This window comes from Ammospiza caudacuta, chromosome 3 (assembly GCF_027887145.1).
Source record: "Ammospiza caudacuta isolate bAmmCau1 chromosome 3, bAmmCau1.pri, whole genome shotgun sequence".
Classification (NCBI taxonomy): Eukaryota; Metazoa; Chordata; class Aves; order Passeriformes; family Passerellidae; genus Ammospiza; species Ammospiza caudacuta.
The window spans coordinates 116239287-116258774 of record NC_080595.1 but is presented as its reverse complement, the minus strand read 5'-3'; the positions used below and the strand labels follow the sequence as shown (position 1 = coordinate 116258774).

At 45.8% G+C, this 19488-nt stretch overlaps 1 protein-coding gene across 1 annotated transcript in view; it reads right to left on the bottom strand.

The window, feature by feature from the left end:
* Positions 1–381: 381 nt before the first annotated feature.
* INTS9 (integrator complex subunit 9) overlaps positions 382–19488 on the bottom strand; it is a 60412-nt gene continuing 41305 nt past the window's right edge. Inside the window, exons 13-17 of the mRNA XM_058801866.1 lie at positions 15642–15766; positions 14177–14344; positions 3556–3654; positions 2477–2614; positions 382–1596 (exon numbers count right to left, since the gene is read on the bottom strand). Of these exons, the coding sequence (XP_058657849.1) occupies positions 1420–1596; positions 2477–2614; positions 3556–3654; positions 14177–14344; positions 15642–15766 (707 nt within the window). The 3' untranslated portion in view covers positions 382–1419. The remainder of the gene's footprint in view (positions 1597–2476; positions 2615–3555; positions 3655–14176; positions 14345–15641; positions 15767–19488) is intronic.

Below are 19488 nucleotides of genomic sequence, written 5' to 3'. Positions count from 1 at the left end.
TGCAGTTTATTAAAGTGAAATTATCCCAGTTCTTTGTTTTTAAGTGATGCTAAAGCAGCAAAGCTGCAAACTCTGATGAGGATTTAATTATTCCAGTGCCCCAAGTTTTTCCCATTGGTGACACCACTCCTCACACAGCCATGGCACACACAGGATAAAGGTGTGGGTGCTGGGATCTGCACACCCAACCCAACAGAAATTCTTTATGGGAATGAAATGAGATGTGGACACAGCAGAGATTTTATTAGAGCTGCTTCCACTGCCTGCATCTCCTCAAAGGGATGAACTGGAGGATCAGCTTCATTTCCCAAAGGTGTCAGGACAAGGATGTGGAATGGGCATGGAGAGGCTTTTATTAACCACAGGATGTGCTCCCTCCTGGGCAGTCTCACTCTGCTTTTTATTTTTTAACACCAAATAAATACAAAACAATCCAATAAAAAATGAACAGCAATAAATCTGAGAAATGGGTTGTCTTAAAGAGCAATACTATTGACTGAGGTGAGGCCCCAAATAAGTGATTTGGGGAGGGAAAAGCCTCCCCAGGTCTGCAGTACAGATGGCTTTGGATAAAAGACTCAGAATTCCATCCAGGATTTGAGATGGGGGGCTGAAAGGACAAGTTTTTGGAAGGCAGAAACAAGAGGCACTTAAATCTCAAAAGGTTTTTTATGAGCATTAGGAATTTTCCTACTTTATGGACTCCCCTAAGTGTCCTCCTGAGGTGATGGAGGAAGCCAGGAGGAACCAGCTGTAGGGAAGGGCCTGGAGCTCCATGGACAGACGTGGATGGAACAGGTGAGGCTGCAGCATCAATAAACACTTGGATTCCTACAGGATAAAGCTTTTCCAAAGTGCCCCTGCTGGTGCAGGGAATGGCCAGGCTCTTCAGACTGTTCTCCATGTCCACCAGACTCCTTTTTTCCATTTTTATTTGTACAATCTTTGCCTCACCAGCTCTCCCGTCCTCGTGCCAGTGAAGGACACACAGGGAGGAGAGGCAGGGAATGGGATCTGGGGATTGGGAAGAAGCAGTGGGAGGAAAAAGACCATTGTTTCAATATTCCTGCAGAGTTCTGGCAGGTGAAGGACTGGGGCAGACTGCTGAAGGACACAAGGGAGCAGCAGTTCACCCTGGTGTAAATAAACACCCCAGTTATTTACTCTGCAGCTCCTGTCTCCTGTGAGATTCCCAGCTCCCAATTTTACACAACAGGAATCTCCTCCAAAGTATTCCAAAACAGCTTAAAAATAAGATTTAAAAATAGATATTAAAAAATACTCCCTTGCTCCTCCATGAAGGGGAAGGTGGTTTCTGGTCTCTCTGAATCACAAAATTCTCTCTCTTTTTCTCCTTGGACAGCTCCAAGTTGTGCTGCTCCAGGCTCTCTCCCTGCAGAGCCTCCTGATGTCCATGAGCTAAAACTTCTGCAGGAATTTGAGCACCAGGTCCCTCAGTTTGACCCTCAGGGGCTCATCGTTGTCACAGATGATGTGGGTGGAGTCCTCCTCCAGCTGGATCAGGGTCTCAGCCTCCTGCAGCAGCACAATGTGGCCCTTGGCTGTGTCCTCCACCTTGACATCACTGAATCCGTGCTGGATTTGGGGAGGGAGAGGGAGAGGGAGAGGGAGAGAGAGGGAAATCAGCACAGCTCAGGGAAACTGGGACAGAGGAGAGAGCAGGCACAGGGGTGAGGGGGAATTTCATGGAATCACAGATTGGTTTGGCTGGGAAGGGCCTTAAATCTCATCCAGTGCCACCCCCTGCCATGGCAGGGACACTTCACTATCCCAAACTGCTCCAAGCCCTGTCCAGCCTGACCTTGGACACTTCCAGGGATCCAGGGGCAGCCACAGCTTCTGTGGGAATTCTATTCCAGGGCCCCCCCACCCTCACAGGGAACAATCCCTTCTCAATATCCCATCCATCCCTGCCCTCTGGAGTGTGCAGCCATTCCCTGTGTCCTGTCCCTCCATCTTCTGTCCCAGGTCCCTCTCCAGCTCTCCTGGAGCTCCTTTAGGGACTGGAAGTCTGCAATCCTTTATCTCCTACAGGTGAGAACAAGACTCCACAGAGCAGCAACCAAATTTGTGCAGCTTCCTCAGGAGGCTCCTCCACCACTGGAGACATTTCCAGGATCTGTTCTACACTTAGTCACCTTCTTACAACTCTTGTGGAAATTTAAATGCTTTTTGAGACTCCCTCAGCTGCTGAATCCAAAAGTTCTGTGAGGCAAATCACCCACCCAAAAGCTCTGCTTCCATGGGAAACAGGAGGGGATCACTGACATGAACCCTGCACAGCAGGACAAGGGTCCACAGGGAACAATTCCCTCTATTCAGATAGGCAGGGACACCCTGGAGCACTTTAACCACTCACTGGCCTTTCTCCATTTCAAGCTGCACTAAAATGATTTCCCCTCTCTCTGAGATGTGCAGAAATCTGCTGGAATCAATCCCACCAAAGGCTCCTCACCTTCTCCAGAGTCTGCACAAACTGGTCCATGGGGATGGAGCCACTCAGCAGAGGCTTCAGAGATTTGCACTCGGGCACATCATCACTCACCCGCTTCCTCTTCTTGCTGGCAGGAGGCTGGGGAGGTTTTGGAGGGAGCTGATGGATGAGAAAGGAAAAAAAAAAGGGATGTAACAGGTTGGGAAACAGCCAAGTTTCCCACTCTAAAGGATGCAACAGGCTGGAAACAGGGAAATTCAGAGAGAGCAACTACTCAGGGAATGAGAACTCAGAGAAATGGCTTAGCTCCAGCCATTTATGAGGACTCTGGCATTTCAAGCCCAGGTCTCAGTTTATTTGGCAGCAGGAATGAGTGGAGAAGGGAGAAAATGAACAACAGCAGTCTCAGACCAATCCCACTGCAGCACTTCAAGGTTCCCAGAGCTGCTGAGGGTTTCCATGGTTTGTTTGGGAAGAGGGGGGCAGCCTGTCTGCTGTGCTGTGACAGAAATCCTCACCAACCTTCACAGCCCTGACATTTCCACACTGGGCTCTCTGCCCAAGTGTGGGAAGGGCTGCTCAGTGAGGCCCTGCAGGCTCGTGGATCCGAGAGAAAGGGGACCAGGGCAGGTCCCTGGACATCACCTCCTCCTGCAGGGCACTCAGGAATTCCAGGGCCAGCCTGAAGGGGGTGGCAGGAAGGGAGAGGAGAGATGTACAACCTCCAGGGAAACTGAGGGCAGATGGTCCCTTCCCCAGCCTGATGTCCCAGGCCATCTCTCTCCTCTAACCCTTGGTCCTGAGAGGTTGACTGCTGCTGTTCCTGACTCTGGAAGACAACAGGATGATCTGTAGCCTCTCTGCAGGAATTATTTCACTTCCCCATTCATCTCAGGCAGGCACATGGCCAAGGAAAAGAGGGCAGAGAGATTTATTTGCATCCCACTCCCTGCTCTGGGTGTAATTCCTCACCTGCAAATGCCAGGGCAAAGCCTCTGCCAAGGGCTCTGCCCCAGAGGGAAGGAGCTGCAGGAGGGGTCCTGGATGGCAGGAAAAGCCAGAGTTAAGGATATTTTTCTCCCTTTCCCATTAGACTGTACCTGCAGCACGTGCTTGTTGTCCTTAGTATGCAGCACAGCAGAAACTGTTGCCAAGGAAATACCAGGCTTGATCTCCAAGGGCACGAGGGAATCTGCAAGCTGAAGCAAAAGGAGATTTTGTTCAGCAAGTGATCAGCTCAAAATGTGCATGAACCCAGCTGTGAGATAAATTGGCAGTGTGGTATTTTTAAACATGGGCTAATGAACTGTAAACACAAAGCCACTGATAGACTGAGAGCTCCTCGGACCTGCCCAGCCTCCTTCCAGCTCCCAAAATCATGGATTTCACACCATGGGCAGAGCAGCACAAGGTTTGCAGGAACCAGGGCTGGTCTCAAAAACCATAATAAACACACAGAACCCTTGTGTGAAAAGACAATTGCTTCATTAATAATTTTAGTTAGTAACACTCGTGGTCTAATCCAGCATTATTATATTTGTGATGCTGATGGACAATGAAAAATCAAAGTGAGTTTCCTTTCAGTTCCTGACTGAAGAATATCTGGAATAAGAACTGTTTGTCCTTAAAACCCCAATGTTTTCAATCAACCCACAGTTGATTAGTTTGAAATTATTCCAACAATGCTGCACAAAACCCTTTCCGCTGCCTTTTTATATAATTCTTCCCTGAAAGACATAAAATCTAATTTTGGCTTGGAGTTTGGATCTGACACTGCTGGCAGTGCCTGGGTGGGCAGTGCTGCACCTGCTGAGACCAGAGGAAGTTGGCCAGTTGGAAGAACCTCTTCCAACCACTTTTCCAAAGGAATTCTGCAGAAAACAGTGCTCATGAATGGAGGAAATTATTCCCTTTTCCCCTCCAAGGGAATGCAAGGTGCCAGGATGCCCAATCCTTTTGCCATGAAACCACTAAGAGGGTTTTTCTGTTGGTTTCAATGGTGGCAAAGTCCTTTTAATAAGTTCTACAATTCTCACCTGCCACTGTTAAAGCTACAGGAACATTTTGAGAGCAGCTCTTTGGAATAAAGCAGTTGGTGTGTTGGAAAAAACACGGGCCGCATTAAAAATCCCTAAATCTTGTCTGTATTCAGCCGTGGTGAATCCTAGAAATCAAAACTTTGATGGAGCAATTCATCTCACTGTTACTCTGGGACTCTGTTCAAGATCTTTAAAGCAGGCAATCTGAATATAGCCTTTATGGTTTGTTGTTGAAGGCAAAGAGAATGAAAATATAATGACAATCATTGCTTCAGATTTCTCCTGGGATCTAAAACCAGCAGCACTTGCAGCAGTGAGTTCTGCTGCCTTCCCAGTGGTCGAAGGCACTTTCCATCCCAAGCACCTTCCTGAGGAGGATCGATACAAACCAGGCTCTGATGGAGAGCAAAACGACAAATCCTGTCAAGAGAAAGATCCTTAAAGAACAGGAGTGGCTTGGAACCAAAGCCTTCTCCTGCCACTGAAGTATTTTACTATTAACAGCTCTGCAGGTTTTAAACAGGCTAAACAGGAACACTTGGATTATTTACAGTCAGAAGGACAGTAGGACAGGCATTCATTTTGATTTCCTCCCCAGCTCACAGCCCTCTCCATGTGGCAGCCAATCCTTTTATTACAGAAACTCAGTGACCCAAAGCAAAAAGGTCATTTAATCACATCCAGTAATTCACCCAGCAAGGCCAGGCAGCACTGCTCCACTCCTTTCAAGTGACCTCCTGCACACACAAATCACAGAACTCCTCCAGAATGCTGCATTAAAGAAATCCTTTTCACAGAGGCAGCAAGTCTTGTCTGAACTCCAAGCTATGGCAACTCCACTGTTTCCCCTCACAAATGGTTTCAAACTTTAATTCTCCTGGCAGCCAGGAAGCCGTGTCTCATTTCAAGGTTGAATTTGTCCAACTTGCAGTGGCTGCCTCTTGTTGTGCCTTTGTGTGTGAGATTGAAAAGCCCCCCACCAAGCAGGAATAAATGAGTCTTCCTTCCAGTCATTATCCCCAGCCCAGTGTCACATGCTGGCACCAGGAAAGCCACCAAAGCAGGGACACTGAGATCTAACAGCACATTAATCAGTCCCCTGCCCATGGATGAGCACTTGGACTGCCTTAGGAGAAATCTGGGGGGGATGTGTGCACTATTTCAGTTTTCAGCTTGGGATGTTCTCCTCCTGTGATCAGAGCTGCCTGCCCATGCTAAAGCAGAGTAAAGATGTTTTTACCATGGAGTCTTTCCTGTTGCATTTCCCACCCCAAAAGAGGATTTGACACACACCCTGTGAGCACAAACACTGCTGTTGGCCAAATTACAGATATTGATAAAGAACAATGTGGGTTAAGTCACTCTTAAAACCTTCCTAGAGACTTCAATGGGGACAACTCTCCCCAGGTTTAAGCTGTCCTCAGTCACCTGCCAAAAATCCTCTTGTTGGCAATGAGGGGCTGAACAACCCCTGAGGGTGGGACCTGAAACTTCACAGTAAAAATAAAATGAGGCTGAATAATCAGTGAATAAAATCAGGGCAGGACCAGACTTCCAGCACACATGGTCTTGGTTCTCTGGAGGATTCTCCCAGGGACAGACATGCTGGATGTACAACAGCATTTTAACATCCTAGTTCCAGTAATTTCTTCTTAGATTTTTGGAACACCTCCCAGAACTCCTTGCTTTTCATTTTTCTCTTCTGGCTTACACTGAAGAGGGTGCAGGAAGGCTGACCCAGCAGGGAGAGGCAAAGTTTGGGCTGAGTGAGGTGAGCTGGATATGGAGAACAAGCAGGAGCACAGCAAAGTGACCAGCAGTTAAAATCCCCTGAAACTGTAGGATCTGAAATCACTGATGTGTACATTAGATTATAGCATGTGTATTTAGAAAAGGGCCCTGCTGGGTTTTTACATCATTAAATGTGTTTTCCAGATTTCCAAACTCAAATTTTCAAATGCATAAATGTGGGAACTCTGCATTAAAGGTGGAATCAAAGCAGAGAAGCAGATGGGAAACCCCAGACTGAGGATTCCTCTGGCAGTCCTGAGGTGGGGAAAGCTCTGGTTCAAGGAAAGAGATTCCCAGGGAACTCCTGGGCTGCTGCTGCTGCAATTCCTGAAGGGCCATTAATGAAACTCCCAGTTTTCATTAATGACCTCAGCACAGAGTGAGGAGGAGTGTTCAGAAAGGTCCCACTGAAGTTTGTAGGGCACCTTTAACAAAAAACGGGACCAGGCTGTGAGAGAGGAAAAACTCAAAGACAAGAATTGGAGTGAGAAAACCAAGGTTAAATTCAATAGCACAAAATGAAGGCCAAGGATGGGGCTAATACTGAGAATTTCTGCTGTGGGCTGGCAGCTGCTGCAAAGGACAGAGGTGAAGGGTTCAGGTTTATTAGTCCATCCCAGGAGAGTCACAAATATGACATGGCCATGAAAAAGGGTAAATGCAAGCACAGAAAGAATCAGGTAATTCTTTCTGAGATGAGCCATCACACTTTACATTGGGCCTGGCAAGATTTCATCTGAACTTCTTGTAAATTGTGGGTAATTTCAGTTCAAGTAAGAGATTCTGAAGGGTAAAATAAGGCAGGAGGAGCTGTCTTGTAAGAGGAAACTAAATATCATGGCTTGTTTAGCCCGGCAAAAAAGAAAACCAAAGGGAGAATTTGATTATTCTACATAAACACCACAGGGAAAATACCAACAAAAGGGAAAATGTATTTATGCCCAAACATGATGTTAGGAATAAATGTGTGCAGGCCAGCAGTGAGTATGTGTAGGCTGGAAATTAGGATGTTTTTGGCCATCAGAGACAGTGGGGGCTTGAACAGCATCTATTGGGAACAGCAGGGGCAAAAGTCTCTGCAATTTGAAGTCTTACAGTTTTTGGAGGCACAATATAAACACTGTTGGTAACTGCAGCTGGGTTCTGGCCACGTGAGCCCTCAGGGCACTTCCATTTCGAGGTGGGGATGATGGAATACAGCTTTGGAGCTTGCTGGGTATGAAGCAATTCCCACCCAGATCCCTGAATAGGGTGGAATTTGTATGGGACAAAAAAAAAAATATCCCCTGCCAATTATCAGAGAAGCCCAAGGACTTAAAAATCTGCTTGAGTTCAGAGAAAGCCCTGGAGGTCACACCTGCAGAGGTTTTTATTGTAACTACTCCTCAGCAAAACCTGCATGGAGAACCTGCCCCATCCTCCATCCCTCCATCCCTCCTGCTCCTCACACACACCAAATCCAGTTTCTGGGTGCAGGAAAACATCTTTAGTAGGACAAAAATTGCTTCAAGGCTGTGCAGCAGCCTTTTCACAAGCAGTCAGTAGTGTAAGCAGAATTAAAACCATGGTCTTTGCCATGTCACTTAAATTTGGATGGTGGTCTAAGGACAGAAGGATAATTTCCCTCACCTCTTACTTCCTTGCCTCCTCTTATCCCTTATTTTTTAAAGTGTTTTAATTACTAATTTATTAATTATTTAAGTACCAGCAGCTCTGATGGCCAGGTCAGACACAGGAGGAGTCTCCAACAGATCCAGCCTTGGTTTCACAGCTAAACCAGGGGCCAAGAGCAGGAATTGTGCAAGTATCAGATCCTTCAGAGTGACAAAAAATGTGGGGTCCAACACAAGGGGTGAAAGGGGAACTGAAATGTGCCTGTGGATTTGTGACCAGCAGGCACAGGGAACAAGGCACAGGCACTCTGCAGGCAGGATGGAAATTGGGGAATTTTGCTTTTAAGACCTAAAGGAACAAAGGCTTTTCCAGCAGAGAAGAGCCCAGAAATGAAGGGCATCTGTGGGATCATTAGTGGGTGATCTGAGTCAGGTCCTGTTGGGCTTTCAGCCTCACATTTGACACAATCCAAGGGTTTTAATTCAGCTGCTGAGTTACCCCCAACTTCACAGAGCTGTCACTTGCTGGGGGTCTCCCACAGCTCTCTCTGGAGCAGATTTTAAAGTCTCATTAACTTCAGTGGAGAAAGAACCCTACCATGAGTATCTAAAGATTTTGCAATTATCACTTGCAAAAGTGATCTTGGCTTTGGGCTTCCACAGAGCCCAAATTTTTTCATCCACTGAAGAAATAAAAAAGCCTGGGGTGCACTCTGCAGTTTTGAGCAATGAATTAAAGCTCTTCTTTTCCATGGGCATGTTCCACATGCAGCTACTGGACCAGGGCTCCAGATCAGCAGGAGGAACTTTGTCCCCAAACCCTTGTCCCCAAAATCTTGTCCCCAAATCAGAAAGACACCAGCCACCCACCAGGGAATAATCCTGGGTGGCATTCCAAGCACCAGAACTCACTCTAACCACTCAACACTAACTCTAACCACTGCTTTTTGCCAACCCTGTGCCAAAAAAGCAGTTTAAGGAGTATTTAAAGAGTGCAATGAAGGAGATTTATGGCTGTTTAATGAAGCTCTTCCCCAGGAGCCTGGAAGCAGGCAGGGAGCAGTTGTTTGAGGAACTTAAAAAAGGATGGTGGAAAACAGAACCAGCAGAGGCAGAAATTAGGCTTGGATTTGAACAAAAAATGACAGGTAGGAGAAGCAAGGACATGAAATATCTTCAAAGTAAAGGCAGATGCAAGAGATGAGTCATTTGAAAGACATAAAAACTGCATAAATCAAAATATTCAAAATATAGTAACCATTTTATGGGTCAGAATGTCAAGTCAGAACGGGATGTTGTTGTTGAAGCTGACTGGGAAGAGAGAGCTGAGTGCCTGCCTAGAAAAGTGTTATCTTACAGCCAGCCATCAAAAATGAAAGGAAAAACAAACCTAGACATTAATACAGGCAGGCAAAGGCAGGCTGGAAGCAGAAGAGCAGATCTGAGTTCCACCTGACTAAATAGGACAACCTGTGGGTAAGACTAACCACAGAAAAGGTACAGCAACAAAAAAAAAGGCAAAGGAAATGAAGGATAACACATTCCAAGCACAAAAAAGAGAGGAGGAGGAAGGAGAACTCTCTCAGGCTGAATGGCCAGGAGAGAAGAGACACCAGAGGGAGGTGGGAGACATTTCTAAGGAGAAAATAAAGGCTGCACTGAGCTCTGCTGAGCTAAATCAGGGGGATTTATCAGCACTGGTTCTGGCTTTGTGTGAGGGAAGTTGGTAAAAGCTGGGAAAGAGCAGTTTTGGTGGAATGTCAGAAGGTGAGGTCCAACTCACAGAGAGACCCCAGGCAATTCTGCAGAGAGCTAGGAGCTGGAGCAGGGCTGAGCAGCAGAAGCAAACAGGTTCTATTTCATTTAAACAGGTTCTATTTCATTTAACCAGGTTGTATTTCATTTAACCAGATTGTATTTCACTTACTTCTTGTGAGGCTACAGCACACTGAACCCAGGGGGAATTGTCAGGGAAAAAGGAACACAGAGGTCAGAGACTGGATAATGTGGGGTCACCAAAATGAGCTGAGGGTGGGAAGAAGGACAGAATTCAAAACTCCTTAGTCCCTGAAACACAGAAGGAAGTTGGAAGGGTCAGGTAAAAGTAAGGAAAAGGAGTCAAGATGAAACCTCCATAATTACGATGGCTAGGAAAGAAAATACTGCGGAGAAGAATTAGGAAAAATAATAACTTTCCTAATTCTTCTCCGCAGTATTTTCTGATAATTTCACTTGGTGTCAGGCTGTGCCTTGGACACTGACACTCTCCTGACTGGGCTGTGTCCTGAAGAACACAAAATGGAGTATTTGAGGAGCACAGAGCCCTGAGTGAAGTGTCAGCTGCGGGCACCGAGTGATCCGCACCATTGTTCAGCTGTAATTAAACTGGAGGCACTTTATTTGCTCAGACACTACTGTTTAATTTTATCTGTTTGCTCCAGAAGGTGTTTTCCATTTTCCCATCTTTCTCCTGTGAGCAGACAATGCCTAACCAATTTCCAGGAAGCAGTCTTTTTTTATAATTTTTTTTTTTAAAGTGAAAGGCAGATGCTGAGAAGAAATTATTTAAAGTGTAAAAGTTTGCACAATCCCTGGAAGAGCCATTCCAGCCTGATGCCTTGGGACTGTTAAAAACTCTCTCCAAACAAAGGCTGCTGTGAGTGTAAATCTCATTATCATACAACAGGCCTGCCTGACCTGCCTTTGTTCCTTGCTGAGGTGATTGAAATATAGACAAGGTCCAGCAGTAAAAAAGTAAATTTCCATCAGTCTGACAGGCCAGCATCTGAATCACTGCAGGTTTTGGGAAGGAAATTTCACTCTACCACGGCATCAGCCTGCACTGAGTGGAGCCACACTGAGCAACCCTTTGGTTTTCAAAGAATCCAGGCAGAGCTTTGAGCTGGGAAAGGGACTGGGGATGTCAGGAGGGGGGTCTGGTCAGGATTTCATTGCAGCAGCCATTCTTTTATGAGACTTTCAGGTTTACTTCACACACAAATCCCAGCCCTGCAGCACATCTAGCAATCACTGGTTTTTCCAGGGTGGATTCATCATTCCATTTCAGGCTAACATGGTTTTGACAAATAACAAGCCACTGCAAGGTTTCTAGGAGCTATAAAATGCCCTTTTCAATTGCCACTTGAGCCTGCAGAGAACCCCAGGGCTGGTGGGAGCCCATATTAAACAAATGCCCTTTCCTTGCACTACAGAAATTCCTATATTCAGAAACCCTAAACTACTGAAAAGGGAACATTAAGCAGCAAATACTCCCACACCAGGGAGCCCCATCCATCATGTCTGAAATCTGTCTTGCACAACCCACTCAGCACAAGGGGAAGCTGCATCCATTTTTTACCAGGACCATGCAGTTCCCTTAAAAAGAAGGAGCAAGATCCTTTTTTTGGAGGATGATTTGCATGTCTTGGAGCTGGGGAATGGCATCCTGTTAACAATCTTGAAGCACAGCCTGGCTCTCAGGAGCCTTTTCAGGAGCATCACCACAGACCAAGCAGCTTTTGCAACGAGTTGTGAAGAGCAGCTTTGGAACCAGGGAAATCCCAGAATGGATTGGGTTGGGAGGAACCTTAAATCTCACCCAGTGCCACCCCCTGTCACAGGCAGGGACACCTTCCACTATCCCAGGTTACTCCAGGCCCCATCCAGCCTGACTTTGGTCACTTCCAGGGATCCAGGGGCAGCCACAGCTTCTCTGGGAATTCTATTCCAGGGCCTCCCCACCCTCACAGGGAAGAATTTATCCCAAATATCCCATCCAACCCTGCCCTGTGGCAATGGGAGCAATTCCCCCTTGTCCTGGCACTCCACTCCTCGCCCAAGGTCCCTCTCCAGCTTTCCTGGAGTCCCCTTCAGGTGCTGAAAGGTGAACAATCAGCCTGAAGAACCCCTGGGTATGGACAATCACAAGATATTTCTCCTCCCTGAGCATGGAAAGCTCTGAAATAAGGACTGTTGTGTGAATATAATTGGATTTTAGTTGTTAGGGGAGGAGAAAAAAAGGCCATTTCTGTCCTTTTTCCAGATTTCTGCTGGACCTCTCTAAGTTAAATGGAGAGCAACAGAAACAAGCTGCTGTTCCCAGGTTGGTGATGCCACATTCCCTGCAGAGCATCCTCCCTCCCTGCAGCTTTGGGAAGGGCAGGAGAGCTGGAATCCAATCCTCTCAGAGGCTGACACAAGGGACAGCCTCTCACACCTGCTCCACCTCAGAGTTTAGGTGGAAACCCAAAGCCTCAGTGGGATTTGAATAATCAGTGAGCCCCAGGCTGGCTCCCTGCACTCTGAACTCAGGATTGGTTTCATGCTGGTGAATTGAAGCCAAGTTTCACCAGTCTTAGGTTTAAAAGGATCCAATAAATATGTAAATTTCCCAAACAATTAAATATACATGGCAAGATGGAGCTGCAGCCAAGCATATTTTGTAATTAAAGCCCTCTCCTTGTCTCCAAGCAGTGGGGCTGGGCAGCTCCTCACAGAAATGCTGTGAAATGGTGGCAGTGGGTGTTGTGGGCTGCCTGAGGGATTTGTTACTGGGTGGCTCCCAGTTCTGCACTTCATATTTGGCTCAACTAAAGGATGCTTCCTCCTGCTACACTCCAATGAAAAGTCACTCAATATTCCAGTTTCTAAAGGGCAGTAATGCCTGTTTGCAAAAAGCCACTGTCACCTTTGATCCAAGGACACATTTGTGCTGATTGGATTGTCAAAAAAATATTTTAAGCTCATGTCTGTCAGAATATGGGTCACCCTTGGTAATATGGGTACATTTGGATTTGACTTATGGTGTTAATAAATCATTAATAGATGTTGTAGGGATAAGTAATACACATTTTAGATGGCTACAAGCAATCCATTAACCTGCTGGGCTCCTGCAGCCTGTAGGAATTAACCATTTATGGAAATTGTTGGAATACAAATAAGCCTTTTCACTGCTTCTTTTCCATGACTGAAAACTGATCCTTAATGGGAAGGGTATTTCTAACAGCAGGTGAATTTGGGGAAGGAGAAAGACAATTTCTGGCTACTAACTCCTGGATTCTCTGGATCCTTTTCATGCTCCTGGGTCCATGGGGCCACTAATTCAAACTGCTCTGCCTAAAATTTCATCAGGTGGTCACTGGTTACTTCACACATGGCAGACATCACTGTTTGTCTTGTGGGATGGGATTTTCTTGCAAAGGACAACTCACCTGAACACAGTTTTTGCCTGCTCACAATCACAGAATCATGGAATGGTTTGGGTTGGAAGGAAGCTTAAAGCTCATCCCACTCCAATCCCGACACCTTCATCTGTCCCAGGCTGCTCCAGCCTGGCCTTGGACACTCCCAGGGATCCAGGGGCAGCCACTGTTTCTCTGGAATTCCAGCCCAGCCCGCCCCTCCCCACCCTCACAGGGAACATTTCCTTCCCAAGATCCCACCCTAATCTCCCCTTTCCCAGTGGGAAGCCATTCCCTGTGTCCTGTCCCTCCATGCCTTATCCCAAGCCCCTCTCCTGCTCTCCTGGAGTCCCTTTAGGCACTGGAAGGGGCTCTGGGGTCTCTCCTCCAGGCTGAACATCTCTCTCAGCCAGCCAATGTTTTTTTTTTTTAGTTTCCATTAGTTTATAGAGTGAAATTATCTCTCAAAAATGGTTCTTTCCTAGCTCTCCAGTTGACAGAATGTGCTTTACATGATGAGAGTCAACTGTAAATTCCAGCCACAAGACATCTTAAGGACAAATACCTTCAGTTCTGAGGCTGCACCTCCAGTCTTGAGGACACCTCTGGGTCCTTCACGACAAGAAGGACATTGAGGGGCTGGAGAGTGTCCAGGGAAGGGAACAGAGCTGGGGAAGGGGCTGGAGCAGCAGGAGGGGCTGAGGGAGCTGGAAAGGGGCTCAGCCTGGAGAAAAGGAGGCTCAGGGGGGACCTTGTGGCTCTGCAAAACTCCCTGACAGGAGGGGACAGCCAAGGGAATTTGAGCTTTGCTCCCAGGGAACAGAGACAGGATGAGAGGAAACAGCCTCAAGTAGCACCAGAGGAGTTTTAGGTTGGATATTGGGAAAAACTCCCTCATGGAAAGTTAAGTGGAGGAGTCCCCACCTCTGGAAGTGGCACTCGAGGCCAACCACAGCGGTGGCACTGGCTGACAGCTCAACTGGATGCCCTAAAAGACCTTTTCCAACCACAGCAACTCAGCCATTCCACCCCTTCCCAGAGGCTGCTGAGCTGGAATTTGGCTGTGTGTGAGCAGGAAACCCCCCTGCAGGGACTCACATCGGGCATGATCTCGATCTTCTCGTAGCGGCGCTTGTAGGGCAGCGTGAGCACCTCGGCGCGCCGGTAGGACATGGCCGGCGGCTGGCAGTCGATCATCAGGTCCGTGCGGTGGGACTGCGTGGGAGGGGGCTGTGTGTACTGCTCAGGGCACACCACGTGCAGGGGCTGCAGGGAAACAGGGGGGAATTCCCATCAGCATTGCCAGAAACTGCTCCAGGAGCTGGAGATGTGTGCAGGGTGACGCGCCCGGAATTTATGTCTTGCCGCCACTTTGATATCATACTTGCCATAAGGAGAGAAAAGATAAAAATATGAAATAGGGTTTTCTCCCAAATCCTTGCCAAATTAACTGGAAGGAAATGTTAACGTCCCAATGTCAACATGTGGGGCTGCAGAAACCTTGGCTGTCAATAATCAAGGCTGCAAAAAACAACTGCTGGAGTTTTGCAGCAATATGTTGAGAAAGCACAAACAGGACGGTTGCCACTGCAGGGTTTAAGGAAGCCAAAGGAGAAGCCAGTTCTGCAAACTGGAAGCCAAAGGAGAAGCCAGGTCTGCAAACTGGAATCCAAAGGAGAAGCCAGGTCTGCAAACTGGAAGCCAAAGGAGAAGCCAGGTCTGCAAACTGGAAGCCAAAGGAGAAGCCAGGTCTGCAAACTGGAAGCAGTGACCCTCCTGGAATTTATGTCTTGTCTCCACTTTGATATCATACTTGCCACTAGGAGAGAAAAAATATAAATTTGAAATAGGTTTTTCTGCCAGATCCTTGCCAGATTAACTGGAAGGAAATGGTAACAGTGGTGGAGACCATCCCAATGTCAACATGTGGGGCTGCAGAAACCTCAACAATCAAGGCTGCAAAAACAACTCCAGGAGTTTTCCAGAAATATGTTAAGAAAGCATACACAGGCTGGTTGTCCCTGCAGGGTTTAAGGAAGCCAAAAGAGAGGCCAGTGGCTCTGCAATCTGCCCTAGAGACAGCACAACACATCAGCAGTAACATGAAGGAGATTTATGCAAAGGCAGGCAGGGGCAGCTCTATGAGTTTGCAGTGACAAGCCAGGTTGCAGAACAATGAGATAAAGAGATGCAGGCATTGTTAGGAGGTTTGGAAGAATGTGTATTTCAGAGTTCAGCAAGATAGAACACAGGGAAATACTCAGCCAGGAAAAAAATCTGGTTATTATTTTAATTATGTCATGAGTCAGAAAGCAAATTTTAGTAGAAACAAATGGGATGGGCCACTAAAGCACAAAGAGTTGAGAGGGAACAGCAGATACTACAAGAAATTTGTTTTTCTTAGACCTCTCCTAAAGCAGAGCTCAATGCTGTGTTTTCTTCATGGAGAAGAGGATCTGGGTGTTGTTTCCATTTTTGTTCAATGCAACATTTCCCCACAATTCATTTGTTTAATTTCAGCTGTATGAAGAAATGTAAGAAAAGGCAGCAGAAAATTCATTACCTGGACTTCTTTGAGTAATTTAGACACCTGAATAAAGTTGAGTCTGGTGTCAATGGGGCAGTAAACACATTTCATTGCCAAGGGCTGATAGGGAGCCAAAGCATCCAGGTAAGAGAAATCAGGTTCTGGAAAGAGAAATGTTGAAAACACTCAAAGCCCATTAACAACAAAAATGCCCCAATTCCTCTCTAATTCCAGTTTAGTCAGAGCTGTTGCTCAATGTTAATTCTGTTACAGATTTCTCTTCCCTTCCTCCTTCCCCCACCCATTATTTTCAATTAATTTGATGAAAATTACGCCCACAATTAGTCTTACCTTAATCAAGCAACAGAGCAATACTATTTCATTTGAACACATTATTGCATGATTTTTAGATCAAATTTAATCAAGACAAAACCATCATCTCTTATTTTTAATCAGATCCTGAAAAGGAAGGCAAAATGTAGACATTTTGAGTCTTGTGAGGTGATTCAAATGGCAAGCTGGTTTTCAGTATGACAAAAAGGCAGCATAAATATGATATCTTGATATATAAATATATATATGTATTTATTCTTTTCAATCTAAGAGTCAGGTTTAGACTGGTGGGAAACCAAGGGTTCTTTTATTACTGGATTAGAGGTTTGCCAGGGAAAAGTCAGGCACTCAATGGGGCTTTTACTCCCACAGAGAGTAATAAAACATTGAGAACACTTCAGAAAAAGAATTTTTTCTTTTTTTTTTTTTTTTTTTGGTGAATGACAAATGTAGATCTCAGGTGACACAGTGTAGGATACAGGTAACCTCTTGATTCTGGGGGTCACCAACTAATAGTGGAAAAGATTATGCCATCCCTATCTCCCTGATAATTGTGGGATAGATGGAACAAAGGGAATGATGGAAAAAAGGGACTGGGATGAGTTTGATAAGTACAGAATGGGAAAAGAGAAGAAAAGTCTCATTTGCTGGATTACCCTGAACCACAGGGCCTCAAAGGACACCAGGCAGAGCAAAGTGTAGTTCAAGCCTGGCTGGAGGAATTCTCTGGGACCTGCTTTACTTGAAAGGATGAAATTAAAGGAAACTGAAATTCAAAGCCTCCGGTCCAGATTTAAAGAGCCATCTAAGATGTTCTGACATGGCAGCAGAGCAGAACACTGCTTGGATTCCTCATGCAGACAGCAAGAAAAAAAATCTCCTTCAAACCTTACCAGGGGAAGTTCAGCACCAGTATGACATCCAACAAAAAGACAAGTTAATTGCTCACCTAAAAATCTAAAAATCTCCAAATCTGCTGCTGGCTAAGCAGCACTGAGCACCACGTGGGGATATTTACCCTGAGAGAGCAGAACATGGCACCAGGCAATGATACAAATGTTTGGAACTGTCAAAGGGATAATTTCCCCAAGTTTAAAGCAATTGTCAGAGTAGCTGCCTGGGAACATTAAAGTGAGAAATATTAACAAAAAATGAGCCTTGTACAAGGACGTGTACATGAAGCCATGAATCCACAAACATGAAGTAAAATTACACTGGGCAAAAAGCCATGGTATTAAAAGCAGATGTGGTGGTGGCAATGAAACAAAGCCCAAAAATATCGATGTAAAAATGGCATTTTATGTCAGTTAAGTTTAATAGCCATGGATAGAAATGTAAAAATAGGAGTACTGAGAAAGTTGCTGGTTGAAGAATGATCAGTTAGGGTTAAACAACAAGGCATTTTAAATGTCACTAGGGGAAAACAGAAAGCTTAAGTCAGGCAGAGGTTCTCTACTACAGATGTGCCATGAAATTGTAAAAATTGAGTTTAAAAAGTTACCAGAAGGGAGGTTTTACATCCCATCTGGGGTTGTGGAGGACACAGAGATTTGAGGCAGCACCTATTCAGCATTTCTCAATGTACAGACACGGAGTTCTGGTCTAGGAATCCCATATAAAATCCAGTCCAAAGCCTCTCCGAACTCCTAATAAGGACAGGAGAGCCTTGGAAAAGGGAGAAATTCTAGGGAAGGAATCCTAACACAGAACTGAGGAGATTCAGAATGTTAAAAACACAACTTGAGCTGGGCTCACAGGGAACTCATGTGACACACAGGAGCTGCTGTTTTGAAACCACCCAAAATCCCAAAGTCACCTGTCTGGAGGCAGCAAGTGCTTGTCAAGGACACATATTGACTTTTCCTGACAGAATTACAGGTCTTTAGCTTCTCCCTCAAGACTCCTGATTTACTGCTGCATGACACTGAGTTATAAAACCTTCCACTGTGCAGCAGTGACGTGCATGAGCTGGTTTAAACATCTCCCAGGGAGTTGGTTTTTAAAGGAGACTTCTTTGTACTGTGTCTTCTCCTAGAATTTCTTTGTGGCTCAGTGGTATTCGATATTTTGAATCAATAATCTCCTCAATACTGCTCCAGCACTGATGTCTGCAGGTGACACCAGCCAGCAGAGAAGCACCACAGTTCCCTCACAGCCAGGTCCTGGCTGCTGGCTGCTTTAATTTATGTTCTTGTCGTTGTTTTTTTTTTACATTACAGATTGGAAAGGTGGAGATTGACTGGTTCCTGTGGACTGAACAAGTAGGGTTCATTAACAATGCAGGATGGTCTGGAGTTTAAAGGATCTAATTACCAGAAACCAGGAGTTTTTCACAGGAAAAGCCACAACATCATCTGCTCTCACACACTGCTCCAATGGACTGGGGTTCTTTCAGATCCACAGGAGATTTTAGCTTAAAACAAAAAGTAATTAAATAATGGAAATCAGTGGCATCAGTGGAGGTGCTTCAGATTTTCACTAGTACTAAGAACAGGAGAATTTAATCTGCTAATAATTTCTAGAGACATAGAATCATTTAGGCTGGGAAAAAAATCTCAAAGGTCATCAAGTCCAACTGCCAAACTCAACACTAAATTCTGTGTTTTGTTCCAGCTGAGACAACCATAAGGAAATAGGCCTAGGACTAGATAGTCATAAAGCACTGGACTTATGGATAGTCCATAAAAGCCATGGATAGACAGAATTTAGGGGAAAAAACCCCACAAACATCTGGAATCATTGTGCACTCCAAGGTCACCCAACTAAAGCAGCTCTCAACTGGAGTTTCACTAACTGGGAATGAATCTCCAAGCCCATGACCTGCTGCACCCCAAGGCTGTCAGGAGTGACATTTCCATGCCTTGACAAGCTGCCAGGGCCAGCTCTGACAGAAGTGCTCGATTGCCTCAGCTCACTGAAGGGTTGGGATCTCACACAGAAAGGTCAAGTGCCTCTCCTTACGGGAGACACAGAGAAAGAGTTCCTGCCATTAAAGGCCAGTTCCTGACACCCTGGGCAGCACATTCACAACATGATTAATGCCACTGCTTCCCCTGGGATTCATGGAACACACACCCCAGCAAAGCTCTGCAAACTCGGGCTTAATTGAAGCCCTGACTGGAGTAGAATTCACTATTTTCAGACAATGCATATCCAATTTTACCCAATTACTGTAATTAAGGCATGTCTCCTGAACTGCCTCAAAGGTCAGGAGGGATGGGCCCTGCAGCAGCTGTACCTTTAGTGCTGTGGTACCTTGCACCATTCCCCAGCACAAAACCAGTCTGGATTTAAGTTCCCTGCAGGAACTCCCTTGTATCTCCCCTCCCATTGAACAGGGTTAATTATACACTAAAAATATCCCCAAATTGGCTTAACAGTATCATGATACTGTCACACTTTTTGGTGGCAGTATTGTGAAAGGGACTTGCTTGTCACTAGCCTCGAGTCTACAGTAAAAAAAAGAAAGAAAAAGGAAATAACCCTTTCCCAGCCCTCTTTTATTCAGGTTTTGTGCTTTCCAGCAGCTTTCCTATTCACTAAAAACTGG